At 36.5% G+C, this 27,500-nt stretch overlaps 1 protein-coding gene across 3 annotated transcripts in view; it reads right to left on the reverse strand.

Annotated features, from left to right (window-relative positions):
* The window catches only part of flnba (filamin B a), a 750,037-nt gene that overhangs the window by 669,524 nt on the left and 53,013 nt on the right, over positions 1–27,500 (reverse strand). For all 3 annotated transcript variants that reach the window (XR_012387353.1, XM_073917115.1, XM_073917114.1), the window contains exons 2-7: positions 24,105–24,353; positions 21,846–21,943; positions 18,468–18,615; positions 15,393–15,586; positions 12,778–12,940; positions 12,495–12,695 (exon numbers count right to left, since the gene is read on the reverse strand). Coding sequence is in view for 2 of the 3 variants with exons in the window: in XM_073917115.1 (XP_073773216.1) it covers positions 12,495–12,695; positions 12,778–12,940; positions 15,393–15,586; positions 18,468–18,615; positions 21,846–21,943; positions 24,105–24,353 (1,053 nt within the window). In the remaining variant the exon portion in view is untranslated. The remainder of the gene's footprint in view (positions 1–12,494; positions 12,696–12,777; positions 12,941–15,392; positions 15,587–18,467; positions 18,616–21,845; positions 21,944–24,104; positions 24,354–27,500) is intronic.

Genomic DNA, 27,500 nt, shown 5'->3' on the forward strand with positions numbered 1-27,500 from the left:
CAAGCCCATTGAGACACAAAGATTCATTCAGCAGGAGCCTAAAACACTGACCGTCCTGACATAATCCACTGGCTGAGTCACAAATATAGACCTAGCTAGCGTACTAAAAATACACCCTGTAAAGAGCACGAAGCTAGACTTTAACAATGAAACAAGAGTCTTGTGCAGCATCTACTGCTATGTGTGTCGTTTATTTAATGCATGTTATTAATTTAATTCACTCTATTCCATTTAAACTAAAGCTAACAATAGGCTACAGCAAAGCAGATAGCAACTAGCTAACATGTTTAAACCTGCTAACAATAGTACTAAAGCTTGCAATGTCACATCATAGTAGATAGCAGCTAGTTAACATGTCACTTGCTAAGAACAGTAAATCAAGCAATATCACATAGATAACTAGTTATTTCAAAACTTGCTAACAACACATAGTCACATAGTAAATAGCAACTAGCTAACATTGTAAAACTTGCTAACAATAGTACTAAAGCTTGCAATGTCACATCATAGTAGATAGCAGCTAGTTAACATGTCACTTGCTAACAACAGTAAATCAAGCAATATCACATAGATAACTAGTTATTTCAAAACTTGCTAACAACACATAGTCACATAGTAAATAGCAACTAGCTAACATTGTAAAACTTGCTAACAATAGTACTAAAGCTAGCAATGTCACATCATAGTAGAAAACAACTAGCATGTTAAAACCTGCTAACAGTTAAGCTAACAATGTCACATCATAGTAGAAAACAACTAGCATGTTAAAACCTGCTAACAGTTAAGCTAGCAATGTCACATCATAGTAGATAGCAACTAAATAACATTAAAACTTGATAAAATTAACTAAAGCTAATGCTACATCACAGTAGTTAGCAACTAGCTAACATGTTTAAACTTGCTAACAATAGTACTAAAGCTAGCAATATGTCACAACATAGTTGATAGCAACTAGCTAACATGTTTAAACTTGATAAATCAAAGCTAATGCTACATCACAGTAGACAGCAACTAGCTAACATGTTTAAACCTGGCTAACAATAGTACTAAAGCTAACAATGTCACATCAACATAGAATGCAACTAGCCAACATGTTAAAACTTGCTTGCTGACAATATTAACTAAAGCTAACAATATGCTACATCACAGCAGATAACTAGCTAACATGTTAAAACTTGCTGGCAATAGTAACTAAAGCTAACAATATTCTACATCACAGCACATAGCAACTAGCTAACATGTTTAAACTTGATATAAATATCAACCAAAGCTGGCAATATTCTACATTACAGTAGATGGCAACTAGCTAACATGTTTAAACTTGATATAAATATTAACTAAAGCTAACAATATGCCACATCACAACACATAACTAGCTAACATGTTAAAACTTGCTAACAATAATAAACGAAGCTAGCAATATGATACTGTAGATAATAAATAGATAACATGTTAAAATTTGCTAACAATATTAAATAACCCTAACAACAACATAAAACATGCTACTGTGGTGTTAAATGATGTCAATTAAAGCATTAGCAATATGCTAGCAATGTGCTAAACATGTTATGTATAATGTTAGCATGGCTAAATATTACTAGCGTGATTATTTCTGACATGTTCTAACAGTTACATAAAACATTTTAACAATTCTAGTATATTCTATACATTGTTAGCATGTAGCAATGTTAGCAACATTATTTAAATTGTTAAAATGTTGCGATTTAACATGATTTAAAACACTGCTACCACGAGCTAGCACAATGTTAACATGAATGTAAAACTTCCAGTGCTAACATGATTTTACATACAAACATTCAAAACATGCCAATTAGCTAGTAGCTAACAATTGCTGGTCCAGATGAGCACGGTCGGACGGGTTCTGTCTCCAGAACATTATTTGCACGCTGTTTTCATGCTAAAATGTATCGTGAATGGGTAATACTTAGGAAAGGCAATTTACCCTGCCGACAACAACACTTCATTTGCATGCTTTGTTTTAGGGTGCTTTCACACTTGGTTCATTTGCCTGGACTGTACCCAAATTTGATCGTTCCTTCTTGCCACCTCCTCGCTTGGTTTGTACTCACACGGTCTCTTTCCTTCTAAACCCCGGTACGCTTCCGTCATCGAGCTGCTGTTTTGTTTCCGGCTGTTGCTAGGTGACAGTCACTAAAGCAAAGCGCCGAAATGGAAAGACGGCTTTTAGTTTTGGACATACAGAAAGCGACTCGCGTCTATCTGCCGCAAAAATATTCTAAACATTCAGAACATCACGCAGTGTCTGCAGAAGCTGTTTTTGGAGGAGACAGGCAAGCAAAATAACATCACTGTGTATCACTGCGTTTACCGTGGCTCAGTCCCGCCTTTCACCAAGGTACGAAACGTGACACACACACGAATAAAGTTATGAAAATGATTGTTTGTTGTACAGTTGGTGGTTCATTTCCGTTATTTGGTACGATTGCATTCACATCAGAAGTGAACCGTACCAGAGTTCGCATGAACCGTACCCCAGACCACTTCTCTCAGGCGGACTCGGGTATGGTTCATGGGTGCGCATCCGAGTTCAGAAGACATGTTCACACTAGCTAAACTTACCATACTTTGACGTCAAACGAACCCGGGTGAGGACCAAAAGTGCTACTGTGAAAGCACTCTTACGCCCTATTCACACGGGGCTTCAGCGTCAACGCTTCCCATTCACTTTGAATGGGTGACGTCAGGCGTTGCCGAACTGCATTGTGGATCCGTCGGCGCCGCTTCAGAAGCGTTCCTCGCTGCAGAAGTTGGGACTAGCTCAACTTTTCAAGCGCCGACGGAAGCGTCAGCCAATCAGATCGCTGTATGCAAATACACCAGCTCAGACAGTGGCCTATTGCTGACTGAATTTCATTGGCTGACGCTTCTATGACGATCGTTTCAGCTCCAACTTCAGACACGCCCTCTGTCAAGCGTTGATGCTGAAGCCCCGTGTGAATAGGGCGTTAGACTGTCCCTACCTACATATATCCATGTCTGTAAAAATGAATTGAGTGTCTGCTGTACCAATTGAGTTCTTTCGATGACGCCACAGAGACGCTGAGTTCTTATTAAAGGATTCTGCTTTGAAGATACCTGAAAGTTTCTCCGTGGTTTTTTTGGCTCATCTTAGAATTTCACAATAGTTTTGGTGCCGTGAGCCAGACAGTGAAATTCACAACACCGTTTAAAGCTAAGTCAAGGTTAGCATGCAGTTTGTGTTAAAAAAAAACTTCTTAGTGCAGCTTTTTTTAGATCAGGAAATATCAAGATTTGAACTTCTCTCCCTTTGCCATGAATTTCAACCTATGATTCAATATTTTGAGTGTGCGTAATGGATTTATGAAGCACTTTAATTTGCTTGTGAAATGTTCAACAACATTGTGTGCAGTAAAAGTAAAAATATCTGTTCAAATGCATAAGCTGTTTTCCTGAGGGTCTCGTTTGGGTTTACGGCACATGTGTCTGATTTCCTCGCTCAGTAGTTTGCTTGTTCTGGTTGTTGAGGTCACGCTCATCAAAACCTGCCCACCGCCAATGCTTTAAAACTCAAAAACCATCAACGGAATCCAATGGGAACACTAAAGCTGCTGGCCGTAGAAAAACCACAAAAACCTGATTTACACAGGGAAGAAAAGCTGGATGAATTTGGGAAAAATATCTACTTATATACATCTACTTAAATATCTATCTATAACTTTTCAGTAATAAATATTTATGATGGTGGTGGAGGAAATGCTTTAAAGTTTAAAATATCAAAAAATTCTGCAAATAGATAAAAAAATATATATATATCTGCATAAAAATATACACATAAATAATTACATTCATTATTGTTATTATTAATTTAAATGTAATATAATACGAATAATAACAAAAATAACAATAATACTAATACTACTACTACTACTACTAATAATAATAATAATAATAATAATTATTATTATTATTATTATTATATTACATTACATTAAAATTCATAATAATAAAAATAGTAATAATAAAAAATATAATTATAAATATTATTGCTATTTTTATTATTTCGGTTATAACTATTATTATCAATTAACACTATTACTTAATTTTTATAATAATAACAACAACAACATTAAAATTAATAATGATAATAATAATAACAATAATAATAATATTAATATTATTAATAACAACAACAACAACAACAACATTAAAATTGTTAATAATAATTAATAACAACAACAACAACAATAATAATAACTACTACTACTATTACTACTGTTATTATTCAATATTATTACTGCATTAATTATTATTATTAGTACTATTATCAAAACTACAAAACAATAATAATGTTATAATAATAATAATAATTATTATTATTATTATTACTACTACTACTATTATTCAATATTATTACTGCATTAATTATTATTATTAGTACTATTATCATTACTACTATTATTAAAACTACAAAAACAATAATAATGTTTTAATAATAATAATAATAATAAAAATAATAATATTTGTTTCCTTGTGTAAAAATTTTACCTTCCTTATGTAACCTTACGCAATGTTTTAATGGTTTCAAATGGTTTGAGTTACCTTAACTTAATGGGTTTTTCAGTGTAATATTAATGTTATCAGCTACTAATAATTATAAAAAATTATTATTGATATTAATAAATAATAATAATAATTAATAAAAACAATATATGTTATAATAATAATAATAATAATATTAAAAATACACCGTAAAACCCAAGTCAACTATCAAATGAATTGAGTGTAGTGAACTCAAAATTGACTGAAAGTTAATTCTACTTATTTGAAAAGAGTTTTGAACCCAGTGTTGAAGGTAATGAGTTAATGAAATACTTAATTGTTTCAACTTAAACAGAGTAAGTTCACAGTACTCGCATAGATTAGTTTAACTCAAATTGTTTGTTGCAATTGATTTTCTTAAATGGTTTGAGTTACCTTAACTTATTGGGTTCTACAGTGTAATATTAATATTATCAGCTGCTATTTTTTTTAATAATTATCATTTATTCTTATTAAATATTATTAATAAATAATAATAGAACAATAATTATTATTATTACTATTTATTATTAATAAAAACCAACAACAAAAATAACAATAATGTTACTATTATTATTATTACATTTTAAAATTAAGTTTTAAAATTAAGCACAATAACATACACACTAGCTTGACATTTGTATTGCAGTGAATAAATCATGAAATATGCGTACAACTGAACAATGCTCACACTGCTTAGATTTCAACAGTAAAACTCAACAAATTGCATGAACAAGCCAGTGAAATCAGCAGCCCGATAGGAAAAAAATCAATAAACTGGACTTCTTTTAAAACTGCATGTTGGAAAAGCTGTTTCAGAGTAAAGGAATTTGCTGTTTTACAAGCTTAAAACAGCTACGCGCAGAGCCACCAGTCTGCATGCGCACACAGCATGGAGAAACTATTGAATAACTGAACAGAAGAAGAAAAAAAAACATGCATGAATAAGTCATATTTGAGTGTCTAAAGTTCACAAGCACCGAACACAAACACCCCCAGCACATAAAACCTTTAAATAAATAAATGGAAAGTGTGGAAATGAAGCCTGACCTAAACAGCAAAACGGGAAAGATTCAGAGCAGCCGCCGGCTCCAAACACACCGCAAACAAGCACGCTGGTGAACTGCGGCTACATTTACACACATTTTACAGCACGTATAAAAGCCCTGCAGAATCCTATAACTACACGCAATTACCAGTTTCACTTTTTAAGCAGAAATACAACCGCATGAGGCAATCCACACGTCTGAGACCCTAAAACACAACGCTAATTCATTGAACTTTACAATTATAACCACACAATGCAATGTTTAGCGAACAACACCAATAAACCACTCCATTTCCTTCTCTCAATAGTATGTTAAGCTCACAGTCTCCAACTGGGATTAATAAAGTATATCCGCACAGACTTTTAAATTTAGTCAGCCTCAGGGCTTCCGGTTAATTGTCATCTGTTACGACTAAAGTTTATTTATATATATTTATTGCGTATTGTATGTGTCTTTTTCTTTGTCCCGCCTTGTTGTTGTTGTTGTTTTTCTATTAGTTATCCTATAGGCTCCCATTCCGGCATGATTCGTGTTCTGATTGGCTGCTGGTCTCGGAGGACTGTATAAAAAGGAGCTTCCGGCAGGGTTTGAGGCGCTCATTTGTGCTGCGGCTGTTGCTGGGAGTGGACCTCCTGGATTTCCCTTTACCTCTCCGGCCGATGACCAACATTCAAACTTGTTTACTTTTAAATCGAAATCGATCAAATTTATGGTCAATTTCGATTATCGAATCAAAAAATGGAATTATTGATGCTGCCATGCCCCATGTCACGTCAGCTTGGCTTGCCAAGCAGGAAAAAACACGCTTGTTGAAGTCCTTGTTGAACTGCAGACGCAGGAGACCCGTCGACAGAACTTAAACCCTCTCCTCTTTCACTGAAGTCGCCGGTGTGGAAATACTTTGGATTACCAGTGAGTTATGTTGACAAAAAAAAACACGGTTTGCCAGCTCTGCTATGTACGTATTACTGACACCGCCGATAGGCGATGGGCGCATCCAGGCCCGAGCAGAGACATTCCAAAGGGCATGTGCACATTAAAATAATTTGAAGAGCCAGGGGGGGGAGGGGGGGGGGGAGCGTGGGAGGGTTGGTGTTTGGGTGTCGTGCACAAACCGGAGAGCGGGGGGGAGGTGTTTCGCGCGAACTTAAGAGCGCGGGGGGGGGGGGGGGTTGTTTGTAATGTCGTGCGTGGACTGAAGAGCGGGGTCGGTGGAAATCGCGCGCAAACTGAAGAGCGGGGTGGGGCGGGGTGTTATGTTGCCCATATGAACTGCAGACTTGGGGGGAGGGGGTGCTGGTGGGAGGGGGTTGGGGTGGGCACATCAGATCATTATGGAAGGGCACTTTCTATCAAAGACTAAAAAGGCCATGTGCACAGGTTGAGCCCTATGTGTGCACGTGCCTAGGCGCATCGCAATCCTTTGCCCCGCCCCCTTTGCAAATCCGCTCGCGAAAAATACACCCTCAGGCCCCGTTTACACTAACATGTCATTGTTTTTAAATGGCAGTTTAGAACTACAACGATCCACATCCACACTGGCGTGTAGCATTTTTGAGCAGCCCTCCTTCCTCACTACCGCTGAAAACGCACATCACATGACCACACAGACGCACAGACATTGTCATGCGCTCGAGACAGCGGGTCAAATCGGTCAGCGGGTCAATAGACTGGTTCAATCTTCCATTTTCACACTAGTATGTAGTCATTTTAGCGAACACTTCAGATACTGTTGGCTGGTTCCTGTTGGTTGTGCGCCTTTTTTACCGACGCCATTATAACGACACACATCACTGCCTATTCACGAGTCTCTGGAAAAAGTGATTGACAGGTGGTAATTATGTGTGCATCTTGCCTTTATTCATTTACTGTATGATTTGTTTATGGGTAAAACAAAGACCATGCAGGTCAGGTAGTTTAAACGGTAGGCTACAAATAATTAATTCGTTATTAATCAATTAATTATTCATGATCGAAAATCGAATCGAACCGTGACTTTAGAATCGAAAACGTAATCGAATCGATTTGGAGGATCGTGACACCCTTACTCTCAACTGAGTGTCCCGAGTTTGGTTGTCGACTGAAGAAGATTGTGGAAATATAAATTTCTATCATCTAATTCCAAAAGAACAATAAATTACGTTTAACTGAAAAGTTATATTCTTTGGTTTTTAATTATATAATTTCATTGACATGCCAGATAGGAGGGACACTAAACCTTTGCCTTGCTGACTACAGGCTAAGCCAAAGTGATGCAATTATCGGTTTCACAGCATGGCTGTATCTATTGTCTTCTCTTTTTCCAGAACATCATTTGCACACTGTAGTACTTATATACTGATGAGATCAGACCTGGAGAAGGCATGGCACCCTCCAGACAACCAGATTTCATTTGCATGCTTTGTTTGACTGTCCCCACCTACATGTATAAATGTGTAATGTTTGCTGTGCAGTTTAGAGTTTTGCTTTCGATGACGCCACAGCCACGCCGAGTTCTTCTTATTAAAAAGGATTCTGCTTTGAAGACAACCGAAAGATTCTCTCTGGTTTTTTGGGCTCTTAGAAGTTTACAACAGGATCTTTGGCATTAAGTTTTCTGTTCTGTTTGGGAAATCCACCCCTCCTATACATTTGTTTCTTTCGTTTATTATGCCCATGTTGTTTTCCCCTAGACTTGGGGCGTATTACATCCCATACAAAATCGTCGCAATTAAGATCTGATTTCTATAAATAACAGCGATCATCGCCGCCTGGCTGGGATACGATATACAGTGGGTATAATGTCAAACAAAAAATAAGGAAATTCATTTTACCCCAGTACTTTCAATGGAGTTTGTGCACTAGCCTGCTGCTAATGACGGCGCGTGTTTAAATGGTCTTTGATCTCTTTTTACGCTTTAACTAAATGAATGCTTAAGTTATTTAACTAAATGTATTTTATTTATATATTACAACATCGATGCTGTAAAAGGAACCCTATGAAATAGAAAAGTCACATTAAGCTCTCACTGGAAGTTCATCATTGGCTGAAAAACACTGTGCATATAGCCCATTCAGTTTAACAGAGAACAGTACAGCCTAAAACACCTCCATTCAAGTGCAGAAACAATGTGCATAAACATCGGTGTTTAAAATTGTGCTTACATTGAACATATATTATCGATAATTGTGGTTTTGTATCACAAAACGAGGAAGAAATCATATTATTTATAGTACAGTGGTCCCTCGGTATAATGCGGTTAATCCTTTCGTGGCCTCTTGCTGGTTCACGGATCTTTTAAGTGCAATTTGGCATGCTTTTTTTTTTTTTTTAAACAGCACATTGTGTTCTGCGTCCTGATTGGCTGTAGGCCATTGTCAATCAATCTCCTCCATGTGTCCTGTACAGCAGTGGTTCCCAAACTTTTTTTTTGCCCGAGACCCCCTTTTACCCGGGAAAATATTGTAAGGCCACCCTTCATATTTAATGAGATTATCGCTCATGTAAATTTGCAGTAAGGATGACAATAAGTTTTGTTTTCAAACAAACTGTATGTTTACTACTATATCTAGATATGTTTATGCACAAATAATGTAAATTACAAAAGTAAACCATTAGTAGGTATGTTTCGTAGGTTGTAACCATCAACCATTTTCACAGAGGATGACAAGCTGACTAAACATTGCTGCAGCTCTGATACAAGTTTTGGGGTGGGGGATGGGGGATGCTGCGGCTGGCGGTGTCGGGGGGGTTGGGTTGGGATTAGGTGTCGTGAACAAAAGTGACAAGGTGGGGAGGGGTTATGTGGGCCCCTAAATAGACTGATTTCACGCGGCCGCCATTTTAAAAAGCGAAATCGAGGCTGCGGTTGGAAATAAACCGGAAGTATCATTAGGAGTTACATAGGAATGTTGTGTAACTGGCTGTATATCTTATCAGCGAAGAGAAAGTGACACAAATTTATAATTTCTCTGCCTTCCGGGTAACCCGAAGGTCCGTTCTGAATGAATGGTGAATGTAAAAAGGGAAATCAGAGCTCATTTTCAGCTAAGTTAAGGGAAATGACACTAGTAAGCTAACGTTTTCTTTCCCAAACACACGTTTTAGATTCCATTTATCAAACTCGAGTTGATAAACTGATTCTTTCACTATATTAGACTTGTCACGATACTAAATTAAAAGAAAAACCGGCAATTTTGCGCTAACATTAAAGCCAATGTTGATGGCTTTCTTAAACCGGCGCTGATTTGACATTGTGTTCACGTGTTCAACAGAAATGATTGTGATTGGCCGAGAAGGTCATCAGTTCACCCACCGCTGTATACTGAGCACAAACACAGACGAGCCGAGAGATCTGCTTGATGACTCGACTGATCTTGACGGCTGCTTCGCGCTCCAGTCCGTGTATCTGTGTTCGCACTGGGTGAAGAGCGGTAAACTGAGTGCAAACCAAACACAGATACACAGAGACGGAAGCCGTGAAGATCAGTCGTGTCGAGACATCCGCGCTCAGCAGCGCTTCCATGTTAGCGGGGAAATATCCGGGTTTAAAACTTGAGTACCAGGACAACACTATCACAGACAACACGAGGGCGTGCTGCAGAGGACTGCAGTGTTTTATCAATCACCGGGTTACATAGACTGAAGCAGGAAAGCGTCCTCACGGTGTTTAACTGGTGCCATGAGCTGAAGCCTAGGAGGACACTTAAGCGCATCACTGAGATTGTGATGTTGTTTGATGCTAAATTGCTTTTAATTGTTTAAAATAAACTTACTAAATAATATTAAAGTGATGGTTACACCATTTTCTGCATTTTGAAATCTCGGCAACAGCTGGAGGTTTGTAGTACACGGCATGTTGCTGCAATGTTTACAGTGCTCGTCCTATACTTCCGGGTGTCTTCCCACCGCAGCCTCGCTTTGGTTCTTTAAAATGGTGGCCACGTAAAATAAGCGTATAACATCTCTGGGGGCCCCCGAAATGGATTAGCCCTTAGAATCGTCCTCCTTTGGATATTCCCCAGCATTATAGCACTTAAGTTGTCTGCTTTTATATTTGGTGTCGGTTTCTTTTACTTAGATTAGTATTTGCTAGTAGGAAAAATCTATTTGTTCACTTCTGCTATTTATACGTTGACATTGTATTTCAATTTATATTCTGATTGCACTTGACCTGCAAATTAGACTAGAGACTGTATAAAAGCACACAAACGCACCGACAGTTATAGGTAGATAGATTAGATTAGCGGGTGGTGAAAACTGCCCAACGCATCACAGGGACCACACTGCTAGCCATAGAGGACATCCAGAAGAAACACTGTTTGCGCCGAGCACGCAGTATTCTGAAGGACACCTTTCACCCAGCTCACAGACAGTTTTCTCTCCTGCCCTCCGGCAGGCGCTTCAGGCTCCCCCGGACAAAAACCAGCAGACTGAAGGCTGATTTATACTTTATGCGCTGATGCATAGCCCTTCGCTGTGGCCGTCACTGACGTGCACCTCTCAAAAAATGTAACTACACGTCGCAGCGACGCGTAGCGTAAGCTCTGTGATTGGTCGGCTTGGTAGCGCTGACGAGTCTGGGCAGGACCGAGAGCCGCGGGAATGGCGCGAGCAATTGTTTACAAGTGTGGAGTCCCGTGAAGGAGCTCCGGATGGAAAGTTTTGTTTTGTGTTTACCTCATAGTTAAAGTTTTTGCACGTCCGCCGGTTCCTGCCTCAAAATGAGCAAGTTTGAGCCACTTGTACATCCCGGAAGTGTTCAGAAAAACCAAGAAAGCAGCGAAGAAACTCGACACAGAGGAACATTTACACCTCACTGCCCACTAGCGTTTCGGAAGTGTTAATGCAGACCGACAGAGACAGCGCGCAGAAGTATAAATGCACAGCCACGCGCGTTGCATGCGCCGTGAGTTACGCCGGTCACCTGACGCAGAAGTATAAATCAGGCTTGAGGAACAGCTTTTTCCCCAGAGCTGTCTCCCTCCTGAACTCTGCCCCACACTGACTCTTTTGCCCCCCCCAATACACCCCCCACTCTCCTCTAACCTAAACTCCTCGCAATAACTGCACTGTTTAACATTTGCACATATTCAATGCACCACATTGAACTGTTTACTTATTGAACTGTACATACCCACTGCATATGGGCATTTGTAATTATGTACACACCCACTATACATATACACTGTAATCATGCTTATTTATCTGCATACTACTGATTATTAATAGCAACCTGTACTTATATTCATATATTGTAACATATACACTTGTAATCATGTTTATCTATCCCTGTACATATATTCATATATTGTTACATATTCACTTGTAATCATGTTTATCTATCTGCACACTACTGATTATTAATAGCAACCTGCACATATATTCATATATTGTAAATCTGCTCATAGCTTATCCAACCTGTATTTAATGTTCATAGTACATCAATCTGTAAATATCACCATAGTTTTCTATAACTGCACTTTATAACTTATTCCTGTATCCTGCACTTGCTGCTATTGCACTGCTGGTTAGACCTAAACTGCATTTCGTGGCATTGTACTTGTACATGTGTAATGACAATAAAGTTGAATCTAATCTAATCTAATCTAATAAGAGATAGACAAATCCATAAATTTCTTCTTTCCGGCTCTTCTTTCTCGGATGAAATTCTACATAAGCACAGCTTAGGTGTGTATCCTCGTTGATTAGTAACGCTAAACCTCATTGCACAAAAATTACCTGGCTTTTTGGCAAAAAAAAAAAAGGGAAATTACTCAGCGGGACCAGTAATGTTTTGCACGCCAGGGGGGTGTTCCACTAATACTGTGGCCACACCTGAACACTATCAATATCCATAATCTACAGCCAGTATAATAACATACCTGGGCCAATGTTGACAGCGAAGGGGCTCTTCGGGATGGCGATGCCTCCGAATGTGATGTTGACTGTGTGAGGACCGGCTTGCACTGGTTTGTATGTGCAGCGGAAGACGTTTTCACCCTTGTCCTCCATTACAGCCTCCACAGTGTTTTTATTACCCAGAGGGTCTTTAATGACGGCCGTCACGTCTCCCACTCCAGCACCTGATTCACACAGACAGCTTTATGACTTGATATTTTCTTTAATAACACAGAAGAGCTCTGACTCCAGCTAGAAGACTCAGACCTGCAGTGTAGATGTCGAAGAATGTGGGTTTGTTGGCGATGTTTCCCAGCGGCTCCAGTCCGGGTCCTTTAGCGGTCACTTTGGTCGGGTCTCCTTGGGCTTTGTCTACGTTCACCTCAAATGGGCTCTTTGGGATTTGTTGTCCAGCGAAAAGAACGGTAACCTGTGGATTACATGGTATTCAATACAGAGGTAAAGACTGGGCCAATCCACTTGTTAAGTCATCACACAACTGTCTGACATCACACATGTGTACACAGTCAGCTGTAGATTTACCGTACGTTCACACCGAAAGCGGTGAGAGTGTCAAAGTAGCCGGAAGTCATTCATTTTCAATGAGAGCCGGCGGCGATAGGCGGCGAGGAGCAGCGTGGCGTATCTTCGCCGGCGTGAGCGTCGAGGAGAGTTGAAATGAAGTCAACTTTATGGTAATGAGCTATGACGCGGTTCAGTGGCAAGCAATCAGAATGAAGACGTCCACCGCTTAATAGTAGTTCAGGGAACACAGACCTGTGAACTTTGGTTCCGACCACAGTTGTTCCCAAGGGTTTGATTATTGCGGTCGCCGGATTTCCAATTATTTACAATGTTTTCTTACAGGAACATGCATTAAATAAGTTACTGGCGAGTTACTGATGTTCATTAATGTTATATATTTATCTTAAAAAAGCGGGAATCTCACACAACGTGACAGTACAAAACAGTACTGCTGCTTCAGGGTATTTGAGACATATGGACACATATTGCATAAATAGAGCAAAGCCACACCACACGCAACTTGATCTTCCATTGTTGTATGAATTTGATAAGAAGTGCACAACATTTTCACGCTAGAAACATGTCTTATGCAGGAATGTAACTGATATGCTGCAACGGCTCCTTTAAATACAACATCAGTGTAGCGAGTTTTGACGCTCTCGCCGCCGGAGCTGAAGGCAGACAGCGTTGTCGCCAGGGCGGCCAGAGCGACCTTGGACGGTTAGGCATGGGCAATGAGTGACCGCCCGCATCTTGCATGGGGAGTCGGTGCCAAAAACAAAAGTGCCCCAGTAAAAGCTTTGAGATAACATTTACTTTATGCAAGTGTATTCATTTAGAATGGTGATCCCAGATTAAAGACGTTCACATTCACATTTGGCTCTTTTGTATGCGCAAGTTTGATATTCTTTATGTGCAACTGAAACAACGCTGGTGAAAACAAATTGACTATGTGCACAGAAAGCCATTCCCGCATGTCTCACACGCACTGCTCCTGATCCCGGTTGTCTACACGCACGCCGATATGCGTCAACATGCAAGTTGACAAAACTAATGTTTATATAATATGATGATGATGATGAAGATGATACTTTTGCTAAGCATGGCTGTGAAGCAGAAAGGAGGGATAATGAGCCAGGGAGGTAACTAAGACTTCATAACATTAATTCCCAGCCATGAGATAATTCAATAAAACAGATATTTTTTGTATTACATAGAATTGTCATAATTAATATTCATGCTAAAGTCTTTGCATATTACTCCAGTTGGGTATTTACATTGTTTTTCAGCTTTATTATTTTATTTATTTATTTATTAATTCATTAATTTTCTTGTCGGCTTAGTCCCTTTATTAATCCGGGGTCGCCACAGCGGAATGAACCGCCAACTTATCCAGCAAGTTTTTACGCAGCGGATGCCCTTCCAGCCGCAACCCATCTCTGGGAAAATTATTTTATTTAATTTCTGTTATTTATTTAGAATAATAATTGTATGATAATAATAATAATAATAGGGCTTTACGATGGCATAGTGTGTAGCACAATCGACCACACAACAAGAAGGTCGCTGGTTCGAGCCTCGGCTGGGTCAGTTGGCACTTCTGTGTGGAGTTTGCATGCTCTTCCCGTGATCGTGTGGGTTATCTCTGGGTGCTCCGGTTTCCCCCACAGTCCAAAGATATGCAGTACAGGTGAATTGGGTAGGCCAAATTGGCCGTAGTGTATGTTTGTGAATGAGGGTGTATGGATGATTCCCAGTACTGGGTTGCAGCTGAAAGGGCATCCAATACGTAAAACATATGCTGGAAGGGCTGGCGGTTCATTCTGCTGTGGTGACCCCAGATTAATAAAAGGACAAAACCGAAAAAGAAAATTAATGAATGAATAATTATAATAATTTAATTTATTTTATGATAAATATAAATAATTGTTATATTTATTATTACTGTAAGCCTCCATCATCCAGGTATAGTTTCCAGAGGAGTTGAAAAACTCAAAGAGCTGGGTGCTCTGTGGATCTAGTGGACTCAGAGACATGGCTCCAAATGAGTCTATGCTGTTTTTCAGCCTTCCTAAAGCACATAAAGCACAGCTACTCTCTTAATAAAATCCCTGTTTGCAATTTGGCATCGAAGCTAGAGTCTCCGGGCAGACAGAAGCCCTGCCCATGATGCGAATCCGCATCTATTGTGAAGTGAATTTGAAGCACAAACTAAGCAAATTTGAGGTGCGAATAAAGAGAGTACACTCAAAATGTTCACGCATCTGTTTAAACGCAAATGTCAATTTATTTGCGCATGCCGCATCTGGTGTGAACACAGTATAAGTGAAGTACTGCAGAGTATTAGTGAACCTGACCTTGTGTGTCCCCATGACCTGAGGGACGTAGGTGACGCTGTAGGTCTTCTTCCCTTCATTCAGCACAGGTTTCACCTCCTCTCTGCGGCCCTCTGGGTCTTCTACATACACCATGACCTGGCCCTGACCCGCACTGAACGTGTCCACAGTGAACACTGCCGGACGCATCACGCGGTTACCTGTCGGCTCAATACCTGCAGAAACACAAGTCAATAAATAAATGAGTAAATAAACATATAAGTAAAAAAAATAAATAATTAAAATAAAAAACATAACTAAATGAATACATACGCAAATAAGCAAGAAAAAATAAATACATTAAACAAAGTAAAAACGTCAATAAACAAATAAATAAGTAAATAAAGTGAACATATTAAAATAAATATATAAATAATAATAATTAATAATAATTATAAATAATAATAATAAATAATAATAAATAATAAATAATAAATAATCATTAATAATAAATAATAAATACATTAATGAATAATAGTGGATAAGTAAATAAAAATAAAAGAATAAATAAGTAAATAAACATAAGTTAATAGATAAATAAATAAATAAATAAATAAATAAATAAATAAATAAATAAGAGTAAATAGGTGAAAAAAATAGGAAAATAAAAGTAAATAAATAAGCAAATAAGTAAACAATAAGTAAATAAAAAGTAAATAACTAAATAAATGTAAGTAAATAAAATGCATACTAATAAAGAATCATCTTATCAGGTGTGTTTAGAAAATAATTTTTAAAAAGTAAAAAAGTAAATAAATAAATACATTTGCAAACAGAGATTTGATTTGCTACTGAACACAGCAGTCCTCTACAGGGAATACGTGTGATTTAGGAAACAAGGCTGCCTGTGTCAGGTTTTTAATGAGTTTTTATTTGCAGCGCTTTTAGAAAGGATATAATCACTTAAATGGAAAAATAACATCAGTGTGACATTTTCATTGTCTGCTGTAAATCACACAGAGGTGAGGATTTCCCAAGACGGCATACGCCGGCTCCGAAGTTAATTTAGTCACGGAAATTTTGTAGAGGTCATTTTTGGTGCGAGAACCAAAACTTTTCAACTCATTGGCTCCCAATTTCACAGTTTAAGACTTTACAACTGTTATAGGACACATTTACAGTACAATCTACTCATTAATCCTGCAAATAACAAGAGTGAGAATAGCTGTATTCGCAGAAATAAAGTTATATTATCAGTTAAAAGAGTGGATTTCAATTTCTTGAATATAGTTGATCAAACAAAAATACAGCCTTGACAAGCAGAAGGGACTCCTCTCTGCTCATCAAGACTGCATTTATTTAATCAGATATATAACTGCAAAATAAGTGTTTTCTATTTAATTAGTTTTAATAATTTATTCATTGCCATGATTAAAAGCTGTATTATCAGCATCATTACTTCAATCCTTCATGTATATGTTTATTTGTTTGTTGTGCTTTTGTTTTATTTATTATGAATAATGTAAAGAGTTGTGCTATTTCATATGTATGTGGAATAAAAAAGTAACTACTCAATTAAAAAGTTAGAAAGATAATATAATTATATTATCTTTATATTATTTTAAAATAATATAAAAAGCATTAAACAAGCTTATATAATTTCAGATGCAAAATTTATAAAAAATGTAAATAAATAAATAAATAAATAAATAAATAAATAAAATAATAATAATAGGCATTAAACAAGATTATATAATAATTTCAAAGGTTCAAAAATAAAAAATTATATAAAAATAAATTAATAAATTAAAAAAATAACAAGCATTAAATAAGATTATATAATAATTTCAAAGGTGCAAAAACAATAATAAAAAATAGTATTAATAATAATAATAAGCATTGAACAAGATTATAAAATCATTTCAAAGGTGCAAAAATCATACAAAATAATAAAAGTAAATAAATAAAATAAATAATAATAATAAGTATTAAACAAGATTATAATAATTTCAGAAGTTCAAATAATAATAATAATAATAATAATAATAATAATAATCAGCAATAAACAGGATTATTTAATAAAATCACAGGTGCAAAAATCATTTAAAATTATAAAAATAAACAAATAATAATTAAAAAATCATAAAAAAATGAAAAATAAATAAATAAGAAGAAGCATTAAGCAAGATTATATAATCATTTCAAAGGTGCAAAAATTATTTTTAAAAAAGATAAATAAAAATAATAATAAGCATTTACCAAGATTATATAATAATTTCACGAGTACAAATAATAATAATAATAATAATAATTATTATTATTATTATTATTATTATTATTATTATCATCATCATTATTAAACAATATTATATAATAATTTTAAAGGTGGAAATAATAATAATAACAACAATAATAATAATAAGCATTAAACAAGATTATATAATAATTTCACAGGTGCAAACAACAATAATAATAATAATAATAAACAATAAGAATAAAAATAAATTATAATTTTTAGAATATAACAACTTATATAAGCGGTTCATTCTGCTGTGGCGACCCCGGATTAATAAAGGGACTAAGCCGAAAAGAAAATGAATGAATGAATGAATGAATAACTTGTATAAAAAAAACATAGAATTTTATAATAGTTTGAGAGATCATATGACTCTAAAGACTAAATTAATAATGCTGAATTAACTTAAGTTATTTTTAATTGACATATTTCACAAGAATGTTTTATTGCATTTTTTTTTCATATAATTATTATTTCAAATTAATTATTTTTTTCCTTAGCGAGCAAAAAATGAGCCCACAAAGATCAACAAAGTGAGACTTCACAGATCATCACAGGTATGAAATGTTGTCTAAACAACGTCATAATGAAAGTGTGATGTATCATGTGTCTGAGAAAGTTTCTGACCGCTTTGCTCCATTTCCTTCAGTCGATTCTAACACATCAGACAAGACTTATTGGAATTACAATATCCTGAAAGTCTGGAATGACAACGATCTGCATTTGTGTGGTTGCTCAGACTCATCTCTGTGTTTTGAAGATAACGTTGGGCGTTTCTATATAAACAAAAACACAAGAGTACAGACTGATAGATATCTCACCTGGACCGTATGCGCGCGCTTTCTTTGGGTTGAGTTTGGGTTTGAGAGGAGCTCCGGGCTTCAGTTTGGCTTTGGGGAACTGTGATAAATATGTCATGACTGACTGCTCGTCCACACTGGGGTCAATGATCTCCTCTGGAGCAATAACCTGGATAGACAGACAAAGGGTTTAAAAAAAAACTCTGCATTAATGATGTTTGTAGTTAGGGGTGTCACGATTTAGATTTTTAATCGAAATCGATCGAAATTTATGCTCAATTTCGATTATCGAATCAAAAAATAGAATCGTTGATGCTGCCACGCCCCCATGTCACGTCAGCTTGGCTTGCCAAGTGGGAAAAAAACAGGCTTGTTGAAGTGCTTGTTAAACTGCAGAAGCAGGAGACCCGTCGACAGAACGTAAACCCTCTCCTCTTTCAATGAAGTCGCCGGTGTGGAAGCATTTTGCATTTCCAGTGAGTTATGTTGACAACGTTCGTGTTGTCGACAAAAAAAACACAGTTTTGCAAGCTCTGCTATGTACGTATTACGTACGGTTCGTCCGATAGACAACACCGGCATCGCGATCCTCCGCCCGCCCCCGTTGCAAATCCGCTCGCACACACTCAGGCCCTGTTTACACTGTCTTTGTTTTTAAATGGCATTTTAGAACGACAACGATTTGACATCCACAGTGGCGTGCAGCATTTCTGAGCAGCCCTCCTTCCTCTCTACTTCTGAAAATGCACATCACGTGACCACACAGACACAGACGCACACACAGCCATGCGCTCGAGACAGCAGGTCCAGGCAGTCAGAGGACTGCTTCAATCTTTCACTCACTTGTACTTAGTCATTTTAGCGAACACTTCAGATACTGTTGGCTGGTTCCTGTTGGTTGTGCGTCTTTTTTACCGACGCCACTATAACGACACAGATCACTGCCTATTCACGAGTCCCGCAGAAAAAGTGATTGACAGGTGGTAATTATGTGTGTATCTTGCCTTTATTCATTTACTGTATGATTTGTTTATGGGTAAAACAAAGACCATGCAGGTCAGGTAGTTTAAACGGTAGGCTACAAATAATTCATTGGTCATTAATTAATTAATTATTCATAATCGAAAATCGAATCGTGCCTTTAGAATCGAAAATGTAATCGAATCGAGGATTTGGAGGATCGTGACACCCTTATTTGTAGTAGTTGAGGTTTAAGATGGCACAATGCTGGGGTAAAATTAGAGGAGAATTGCCTTGATTAATATGGAACCAGTTTTGTTTCTTTAACGTCATCGACTTTCGCTTTAAGATTTAAAGGGCCAGCATTGCACCAGACCCCCTTAAGTGGTTTCGTTTGAAAGTGTAGAATCTATATTTTATGCACATATGCATACAGTTTTTATTCTACTGTAAAAAAAAAAAAAGGTATTTACACTTAACTTTAAGCAATAACAATACAACATTCCAATTAGTTTAGCAAAATAAAAAACAATACTTAAAGCAATTACAATATGTCATTTATATAATCATGCAAAAGTAGTGGAAAAAACATGTTTAAATATTATACTCAAATTGTCCAAAAATTGACCATTTCAACATTTAATTTCTGTGTCTGTCTGGATAGTAAAACAGCAGCAGAGGCAAAAAAAAAAAAGTCTAGCTCATGCTTCCATTGTTTCTTTTTTGTGTCATGGCCAACACTTTAACCTTTAGGCAGAACATTATGTCATTTGCACCGTTACCCATAAGAAGGCAAGTCTCTTTACTCTTAAGGTTTTCAAGGAACAAACTACTGTCATGAAGAAAAGCATGTATATAATTGATGAGTGTGTTTGCTGAGGTGTGATTGAGGTGTGGTGAGTACCATATTAACCACACTGCAAACACTGCAGCAATTACTAGTGTGTGTGTGCATATATAACACATGCCCTTCTTTATTCTTATCTGAGCCTGATATTGAGCTGCTGCATGAATAGAGAAAAAACAAGACATTTTTCAATCACACCCTTCAGTGGACAGAGTTTAGCTTATTTAAATGCTTACTATGAAATACATTTAAATTAAATTGAAAAAAATATTAAAAATGTAAATAAGATAAAAGATAAAAATGCAAATAAACTGTTAATTATAAAATTTTACTAAAATAAAAACAAAACTTCTAATATAAAAAACTAAAAATATTGAGCTGCTGCATGAATGAAAAAGAAAACAAGACATTTTTTAATCACACCCACGGATGAACAGAGTTTGACTTGCTTAAATGCTTATAAAATATATCAAATCAAAATTAAACGAAATAAAATAAAGAACAAAATAAAAAAGTAAAGAATAAATTAAACAAATAAAATATTGAGCTGCTGCATGAATGGAATAAAAAACAAACATATTTTTTAATCACACCCTCAAGTGGACAAAGAGTTTGGCTTGTTTAAATGCTTACTTAGATGTTGCATAAAATAAAATAAAATCAGCTAAAAAAAATTAATCAAAATAAAAAAATTAATAAAATAAATTAATAAATAAAATAGAATAAAAAGTAGAATATAAAGAAAAAATAGAATAAAACAAAAAAAGAAAAAGAAAAAAAATAAATAAATAAATAAAATATTGAGCTGCTGCATGAACGGAGAAGAAAACAAGACATTTTTTAATCCCACCTGAGCGGACAGAGTTTGATTTGCTATTATTTTCTTTAAATAAAATAAAATAAAATAAAAATGTACAAAATGATAAAAAAAAATGAAATAAATAAAAAAAATATTGTGCTGCTGCATGAATAGAGGACCAAACAAGACATTTTTAATCCCAGCCAAGTGGACAGAGTTTGGCTTATTTTAATGCTTATTCTATCGCATAGCATGGCATAACATAGCATAAAATAAAACAAAAAAAGATAATAAAACATTTAATTAAAAAGTTAAAAATAAATGAATAAATAAATAAATGAATAAAAATAAAAAATAAATAAAATGTACACTTAAAAATTTTAATTAAGTAATAAAAAAAATAATCAAGCTGCGGCAGAGTTTGGCTTGTTTCAATGCTTACTCAGATATTGCGGAGCACAGCACAACATAAAATAACAAAATTAAATAAAATAAAGAAGTAAATTAGAAATAAAATTAAAAATTGAAATATAAAAATTGAAATAAAATTTTAATTTTGAAATTAAAATGAAACAAAAAAATAATTATATTAAATATTTAAATAAAATAAAAAATAAAATTAAACAAAATATTGAGCTGCTGCATGTATGCTGAATGTCAAAAGAAAACAAGACATTTTCCAATCACACCCTCGAGTGGACAAAGACCATTCAATCTGTATCTTAGCAGATTGACGGCACCTCATGCTGATTAAACAAGTCATATACATAAAGATCAAAGGTCACCGGCTCACCTGTGGGATTCCCAGCCAATCATCTGCGAGCTGCATGGCCTCCGTGGCGTTATCCACAGGCTTCTCTGAGTCCCAGATCTCCCAGTCAGGACACAGCCCTGAATACCAAAGATATAGATATTTTTTTAACATCTACAGTTGAAGTCAGGATTATTAGCTTAGATTATTAGATTATTAGATTATTAGCCCTCCTGTATATTTTCCCCCAATTTCTGTTTAATGGATACATTTTTTTTAACACATTTCTAAACAAAACCGTTTAAATAACTAATTTCTAATTAGATAACATGTTAGGCTGGTTGCTATAGGGATTTAATAACGGGTTGCAACATTTATAGTATCTTCTAAGGATCATACAGCACAAAAGCATGCACTAAACTGTTTCCTCTCACCAACTGATAAACAAATAAGGACAGATGAAGGTGGTAAACACTCATTCACAGCTGTGTTTTGTGGTTAAATCACCGTATCCGCAGAAAAACAGAGCAAACGAATCCAGCTGTCCAATAAACACAGGAATGAAGCGCTCTGCATACTAACACCTTTCTACCACCAATCATGCTGGATATGTTGGTTACGAGCAAGCCTTATGACGTTATCAAATATTCTTGTTGTAATTAATTGCTGAAGCTTTTTTCGAGTTATACGGTAATCATCATGATGTTGACCAAGGCAGCAGAAAAAGGTTATTTTAACAGGTATAATAACAAAAAATTGTGTATTACTTTACAGCATATACATTACGACTTTAAATTACGACTACAATTTTAATGTGTATTTGAACAATTTGAAGCTTCAGTAGTTTTAATAGTAGGTTTTGTTAGCTTTTAGATTTTTTGTGACTAACTTTGAGTAATCTTGACCATCAGTGAATACGTATACCTACATCCACATTTATTCGTGTCTGTTTGTTTGTAACAACACAGTTTTTGATTATTTTCGACTGTTTGGCGCCATATTGTGTCTGAATAATGCTCAGGTTGGTGTATACTCATCAGCTGATTTAGTTTCTGTCAGCTTTGTGTTTTCGACCGTTTCGCGCCATCTTGTAAATGAATACGTAGGTTAGTATATTGTCCATTCAGCCGGACTCGTTTCTGACAGCTTTGTGTTTTTGACTGTTTGGCGCCATCTTGTGTCTGAATAATGCACAGGTTAATGTATACTCATCAGCTGATTTTGTTTCTGTCAGCTTTGTGCTTTTGACTGTTTGGCGCCATCTTGTGTCTGAATAATGCGCAGGTTAGTGTATACTCCATCAGCTGTATTCGTTTCTGTCAGCTTTGTGCTTTTGACCGTTTGGCGCCATCTTGTAAATGAATACATAGGTTATTATATTGTCTATTCAGCCGGACTCGTATCTATCAGCTTTGTGCTTTTGACTGTTTGGTGCCATCTTGTGTCTGAATAATGCGCAGGTTAGTGTATACTCCATCAGCTGTATTCGTTTCTGTCAGCTTTGTGCTTTTGACTGTTTGGTGCCATCTTGTGTCTGAATAATGCGCAGGTTAGTGTATACTCCATCAGCTGATTTTGTTTCAGTCAAGTTTGAGCTTTTGACCGTTTGGCGCCATCTTGTGTCTGAATAATGCGCAGGTTAGTGTATACTCCATCAGCTGATTTCGTTTCTGTCAGCTTTATGTTCATGACTGTGTGTGTCCATCTTGTGTCTGAATAATGCGCAGGTTAGTGTATATTCCATCAGCTGTTTTAGTTTCTGACAGCTTTGTGTTTTTGACTGTTTGCCACCAACTTGTCAATGAAGTTTGCGCAGGTTAGTGTATACTCTATCGGTTCTTTTTTGTAAGCTTTGCATTGTTGACAGTGAATTAATACTGCCATCTTGTGAATTATTAAAACGTTGGTTAATATATTCTCCATACAGCTGAATTTGTTTGTCATCTTTGTTTTTTGTCTGTTTGGCACCATCTTGTGTCTGAATGTGCAGGTTAGTGTATACTCCATCAGTTGTTTTAGTTTCTGTCAGCTTTGAAATTAATTAAAGAATTAATAAACTTTTACAGTTAAGATTGTTTTGTGTCTAATTTTTGTTTTGTGGCAAGTAGTCATGTAAGAAGCGTGATAAAGAACATTCAGACGGTTGTTTTCGAAGAATAAAGCCCTTTATTCTTACACAACAGTGCGCTGCTGATAAACCTGTCAGGCTTTATTCTGTGATAACAACCTTCTTGATGTACTTTATCACTAATACATTAAATATCAGAACAATGAGTGTTGATTTTGAGCTGTGGATCTGACCTGGAGCGCAGCTGTCCACCAGAGCCCCCAGAGCCCTGCCGTTCCTCCAGTCCTGGCTGAAGTTGGTGATGGGAAGGTCAGGCACTTTGTTCTGGATCCAGCCCAGCAGCCTCTGCTTGGGCGTCTGTTTCTTGGCTTCATCATCGTCTTCATCCTCCCAGACGGGCATAGAGATGGAGTAATGGAGGATGAGGGTCCATACTAGACCCAGGATCAGCTTCAGGTTCCCATCTACAATCGCTTTGCTGTCTGTTTGGAAAAAGGAACAAAGGTCAAGTATTAACAATATTAATAATAATAATAATCAACAACAACAAGTTAGGGTTCCCACTCTTTCAAGTAGGCATGGGACGATAACTGGTTTCAAGGTTTACAGAGGTTTGGAAAAGGCACAGTTTTTATATTGCTAGAACTTTCCGTTTTAACCATTCTCACCATATGTAAGTTTTTTGCTTTGCTTTTTTATGATGTTTTTACGTTTTTTAGGCCACCATTATCTCCAGCAGAAAAGGAGCCTCCACACCAAAAGCTACTAATCAGCCCGCAATTCAGCAAACATTTTAAATACAAGTCGCTTATGCACCAACATCCAGCATGCTGTAGAGCCGAACAGTGCAGTGGCTTTACTTTAAATCCAAAGAAAAGAAAGATATCCAAACATGCCTTTTTCAAGTTGAAAGGAAATCAGTGCTTTAGAAACTAATGAAGTCAATAATTTATTACAATCATTTAGTCTGACATGTTCACTGTTCCAAATTATATTAAATGTTTCTTAAATTGAAATCTATTTTCTTCAATGGGGAAAAAAAATTCTTGTTGACATTTAGGTACATGTCTTAGGCTGTACTCACACTAGGTAAAGTTGCCTCGAACTGGGCCAAAGCACGCTTGTCCCCCCTCCCATCTCCCCCGATGGCCCGCGCTCACACGGGCCTCGGCACGCTTACGTCATCGATGCTGCGCTGTTCAGTGAGAAGCGCTCTCGCTCTGCACAGTGGAGATTTCTCTAGTTATATCATGTCAGTCGTTTGATATGCAGTGACATGCAGTCAAATATTCGCCAAACAGTCCTTAGGGATGTGGTGAACACGCAGTCAGATATTTCACCAAACAGATCCGCCACTTTTGACGCTCATAAACAATCATAAAGCTCTCGTGCTGCAGAAATGAGGAGGTTTGCTGAAGGTGCAGCTGTTGTGCAGTGAGGGGTTTGTGTCTTTAATAAACTACGGCAGTTTGCGATCACTGAACAGTAAGAATGATTAATAAATCCATATGAAACAGCCCCTTAAAAGTCACGTATCGCTTTCAGTTTCGGGCTTTGGCGCGTTTTGCACTCACACACAAGCGTACCGTGCCAAAGCCCAAGTGAACCGCGCTCAGGCACACCTCTTCCAACCGGGCCAGGGCCGGCCAAGTCAACCGTGCTTAAGCCCGATTCAGAGCACTCACACTTCTCAAACGATCCGGGAAACGGGCCTGGGCACGGTACGGATGGCATAGTGCGAGTAGGCCCTTAGAGCACTAAATCACAATACAGTGATACTGGGAAACCATGATATTTTAATCCAAGGTTATCGTTATCATACCATCGGAATCTTTTAGCAGCCCATGCCTACTTTCATGAACAGCAGACAAAGACTTTTAAAAGCATCAATAATTTCAAATCAAGCACTGTTGTAATTCTCACTGCCGCATATGTAGTGAGATGAATGTCCTTACTGTACCTCACAGTTCACTTACACTTAATATTTACATTAAAATATCAGAGTAATAATGTTTTAAATGTGTCATTTTTAAAAGTCTTGTTCAACGAACTTTAATAAATAATGTTAAATTCAATAATGGAGATATTCCAACATGGTTTCTGACATTTTAATTAAATGTAAATTATTTGCAATAGTTCTTGTACAAGATTGGAATTGAGTATTTAATTGAGTATTAAATGAAGTGTTTCTCATTTCTCCATTCTGTTTTTAACAGCAGCACAGTGCAATTGTTGAAATAACACCAATTTTATTTCAAATTTATTTCAAGCATATGTTTGTTTTTTTAATGCTTTCCAGGCCTTGAATCTTGATTGTCTGAAATTTAAGTACTTTTAAGGAGTGTGGGAACCCTGTCAATAATAAATTACAATAACTTCCAAATTAGTCACATTTCAAGTGAATAAATCACACGTGTGCAGAAACAAGTGATTAAAGTACTACAAAATTAACAACAAATTGCAGTTGTCACAAAAAGCACATTCAATTATAAACTAACGTAATTATGAAAGAATAAAAAAATACAGATGTGAATTTCCGCTTCTAAATATTGCATGTAAATAAAGGCAGCAAATAAGTACCTAAATTACAAAATAAAAAGAGAAACATGTTATTAAAACGGCAAATATAAACTTATAAATGAATGAAGAATTATAAATTAAATAACCGTTAAAGCAAGTAAACAGGCAATGAACAAAAGACAAAACATACAAGCTAATAAACATTCAAGAACTTATTAATCAAAATACGAACAAACTTAAGAAATTAAATAAGAGATAAACTGCTTAAGTGGAAATATCATTAAAAAGGGACAAATAAACAGCATTTTACCATTTAGAATAAGGAAAATAAACACATCAGAAAATATACATACATAAGGTTGACCTTCACAAACATCACTAATGCTATAATATTAGAGTTGTAGCAGCTCAGTGCACACAACCAATAGGATTAGTGTTTGCTTGGGTAAAGCAGCTTATTACAGACTAGACATATAAATATAGAGATGAGGTGGAGTAATGTGTGTGTGTGTGCGTGATTCAGCACTTCACCTCCAGCAGAAGGAAAGAGCAGGGGCCTCATGTACAAAGACTTGCGTGGAGTTGAATTCATGCTAAAACATTGCGTACGGACAAGGCTGTAAATGTTAAGTAAAAAAATTCAGATGTATGAAACAATGCGTACGAGAATACCACGCATATTCTCTTAACATGAAACTGAGCACACGTGCACGAGCGCAAAACCCCTCACTGCCTCCACCCCGGTATAAGGTAATGACTTTGGCAAAACCAAACGAAAAAGCAAGCAAAAAGAGAAACTTCACAGAATGTGAATTGGAGGTGCTCCTATTGGAGGTAGACCGAAGAAAAATTGTCTTATTTGCAAGTTTAAATTGTAGAGGTGTGAACCTACACTGCAGTCCATCAACTCCCCTATAGTGCATGTGTTTGAACTGTGGGGGAAACCGGAGCACCTGGAGGAAACCCACGCCAACACAAGGAGAACATTCAAACTCCACACAGAAATGCCAACTGGACCAGCCAGGACTAGAACTAGCCACCTTCTTGCTATGAGGCAACAGTGCCAACCATTGAGCCACCGCCCATAGCAATGCATGTATAATGCAAAT

The sequence above is a fragment of the Danio rerio genome, chromosome 11 (assembly GCF_049306965.1).
Source record: "Danio rerio strain Tuebingen ecotype United States chromosome 11, GRCz12tu, whole genome shotgun sequence".
Classification (NCBI taxonomy): Eukaryota; Metazoa; Chordata; class Actinopteri; order Cypriniformes; family Danionidae; genus Danio; species Danio rerio.